This window comes from Halyomorpha halys, unplaced genomic scaffold (genome assembly GCF_000696795.3).
Source record: "Halyomorpha halys isolate HHAL.00 unplaced genomic scaffold, Hhal_1.1 Scaffold91.1, whole genome shotgun sequence".
NCBI classification, from domain to species: domain Eukaryota; kingdom Metazoa; phylum Arthropoda; class Insecta; order Hemiptera; family Pentatomidae; genus Halyomorpha; species Halyomorpha halys.
In genome coordinates, this window is record NW_027110755.1 from 276419 (window position 1) to 279001 (window position 2583).

General features: G+C 27.5%; 1 protein-coding gene across 2 annotated transcripts in view; it reads right to left on the reverse strand.

Moving 5' to 3' along the window:
* Positions 1 to 1252: 1252 nt before the first annotated feature.
* The window catches only part of LOC106677216 (inactive peptidyl-prolyl cis-trans isomerase FKBP6), a 15943-nt gene continuing 14612 nt past the window's right edge, over positions 1253 to 2583 (reverse strand). For both annotated transcript variants that reach the window (XM_067048865.1, XM_014415002.3), the window contains 2 exons: positions 1644 to 1724; positions 1253 to 1535 (listed from right to left, as the gene is read on the reverse strand). In XM_067048865.1, coding sequence (XP_066904966.1) covers positions 1338 to 1535; positions 1644 to 1724 — 279 coding nt within the window. In that variant the 3' untranslated portion in view covers positions 1253 to 1337. The remainder of the gene's footprint in view (positions 1536 to 1643; positions 1725 to 2583) is intronic.

The following is a 2583-nucleotide window of genomic DNA, read 5'->3' on the forward strand; positions in this document are numbered from 1 at the left end:
ATATGTTAATAAATGAAAAACATATTCCTTGATCCTGTTGAACCGTACTTACACTGCTCAGGTGTTATGTTTGCATACCTAATAAACTATTCAACTTTTTAGTTACCTTAAATCTCTCACAAAAGTTTTTAAGTTATGTGACTTTCAGATGTTTAACTCCAGTATGATGTTTATCATCGGAGATACTCAATCTTAAATTTATTTAAAAAATTGACAGTTTTTAAGAAGTCATTAAAAAACAAGGGTAAATTTAGTAGGAATATTTATTCTGGTTGACCTACTATTTATTAGGAACCTAATCGCCACACAAAGAGATATGTTCTTTATAGTACTCCTCACAGAAAAATGGTTTGAAAACTAATTTAATTTTGGAACTTGAGGTTAAATATTGAGACTAATTTTTATCATACTCCTGCTTTGCTTGGATATTGGCACATTTGATGAAAAGTAGTAGTTTTAATTTGAAAAGGACGTATTCCAAATATATTACAGCAGACAGTTTTTTTTCTCTATTGTGGACCTTCTATAGACTGTCCCAAAGCTAGTAGGTTAAGTATAAGTATAGATCTATAAGTAACCACTGCTTACGATACAATCAATAGTGTAAAAATATAAAATGAAATAATACTTATGTGTCACTATTCCAACAAAGCAGCAATATTAGGAGTTACAATATGTATGAAAATGTCCAAAGAATAAATCTGCTAGCTTAAAACAGTAACTGTAAAATGATCTGTATTATCGAAGAAAAATGGCAGCCATTTGAAAACAGTCAAAGAAAAAAAAAAAATGTACCCAACTATTTTTATCTCTAGAAACTTGGAGGAATCAACATACAAATAGAAAAGGAAATTAAAAATGGTCTAGCTACTATCCTTGTACCTTTTCAGGATTGACTTTGAAGGAAAAGTTCATTTGACTTTGTCCAATTTGCTAGATGTTTCACTAATTAAATTTGATCTATTGGTTTTATTATAGATGAAAGGGAGGAGAACTGAAGGAAGTATCAACGAACAAAGTAATGTTGGTAATTAAGAATAGTAATATAGTCAAGAAAAAAAAAGAGAACAAACAAGAATCAATAGTATATTGACAATAGTGATATAGCCATTATATTGAAGACAACTTAAAAAAGAGGCTTCCTTAGGCTTTCACAAGATTCTTTGATTTAAGGAAGTAACTGAATTTGAAGTATTATCAAGGTGAAGGGAAGAATTTTATCTAAAAAATAAAATTATTCATATACAAACAATAACAATCAATATATTTACAGATAATTATGTACAAAATGAGCATAAAACAAATTCTTTAGTCTCTTCCTAACAGTAAGATGGTATTTAATCTTTTCTCCTCACAGTTATTGACTGTTTTCCAGCAATTATTATTTCTTCATAGAAGAGACCATGCTCTTTAGTAATTTTTTTACATAGTTCTTTTTCTTTATAAGTAAGACCAGCTGGAAGCTGTATCTTGTTTATGTCTTTATTGATTATTTGAGCCAGCTGTTTACGGAAGGTTTCCTCAAAGTTAGTATTCTATAAACACATCAAATTACAAGCATTACTAAGTCAATTAATACAATGTTTTATATATATTCATATTTAATATATTTAGAACAAATATTTAAAGAATACAATATTTACCGGATCAGGTTCTTGTGATTGAAATGCCTTTTGATATGACAATCTTTCATATTGATAATACTTCTGTCTCTTCTTTTCAAGCTAAAAATAACAATAATAGTTTGAGTAACTAAAACCTATCAATGGTAGGTAATAAAAATTTAAATATAGAGTTGCTTTGAGACAAACAGTCCTGTTATAACATCTGAGTGTGTGTACATTTAATTATATGTTTAACTAATAAGTCCAAAGCTCCTTCAATTGCAATTTTAAAATTCTCTTGGAACTAATATAAAACAAAGAAAAAATTTGACACATAATTTGTGACATTACTTTCACTGAAATCAGAAATTCTCAGCTAACTGTTTTGGTTCATTATTTTTCATATTAAACCATACTAAATCGACCAAGACATAAAAATTTAATCCTGCCATCTCAAATATGAAGTTTAATGTTTTTATTACATTTGATAATTTTGTTAAGATTACATAAAATAAGAAAACGTATAAAGAAATTATATCTGTCATTTATGAAGATAAGAAGAAAAATATGCAATTCCTAGAACTCGTCATTACCATTCAATACTTTGTTTCAAATTGACAACTCATTAGAGCTTTCCTGTGCCCCTTATAAATAGTATATCATAGTAAAAATAAAAATTTTTTTTTTAATACTTTTTTTCTGTTTTGTAAGGCTCCGGCTTCCAACGCTTATGTACTAAATTGTGAGCACAGTATCCCTATTTTTTTAATAAAAACTGTAGGATCTTAACAGTTTTAATGATTTTCATGAAACTTGCTGAAAGTCATCTCCTCAAAGACCTTTAAGTTTTTGTACACAGAATAAATCTTCAAAGAAAAAATAGAACAAAAAAAGTGTTATGAAGAAAAGAAAAATTTCATTTTCTACAACTCAAAAAATATATATTTTATGGAAAATTAGGTGATGGTTATTTAAAAGG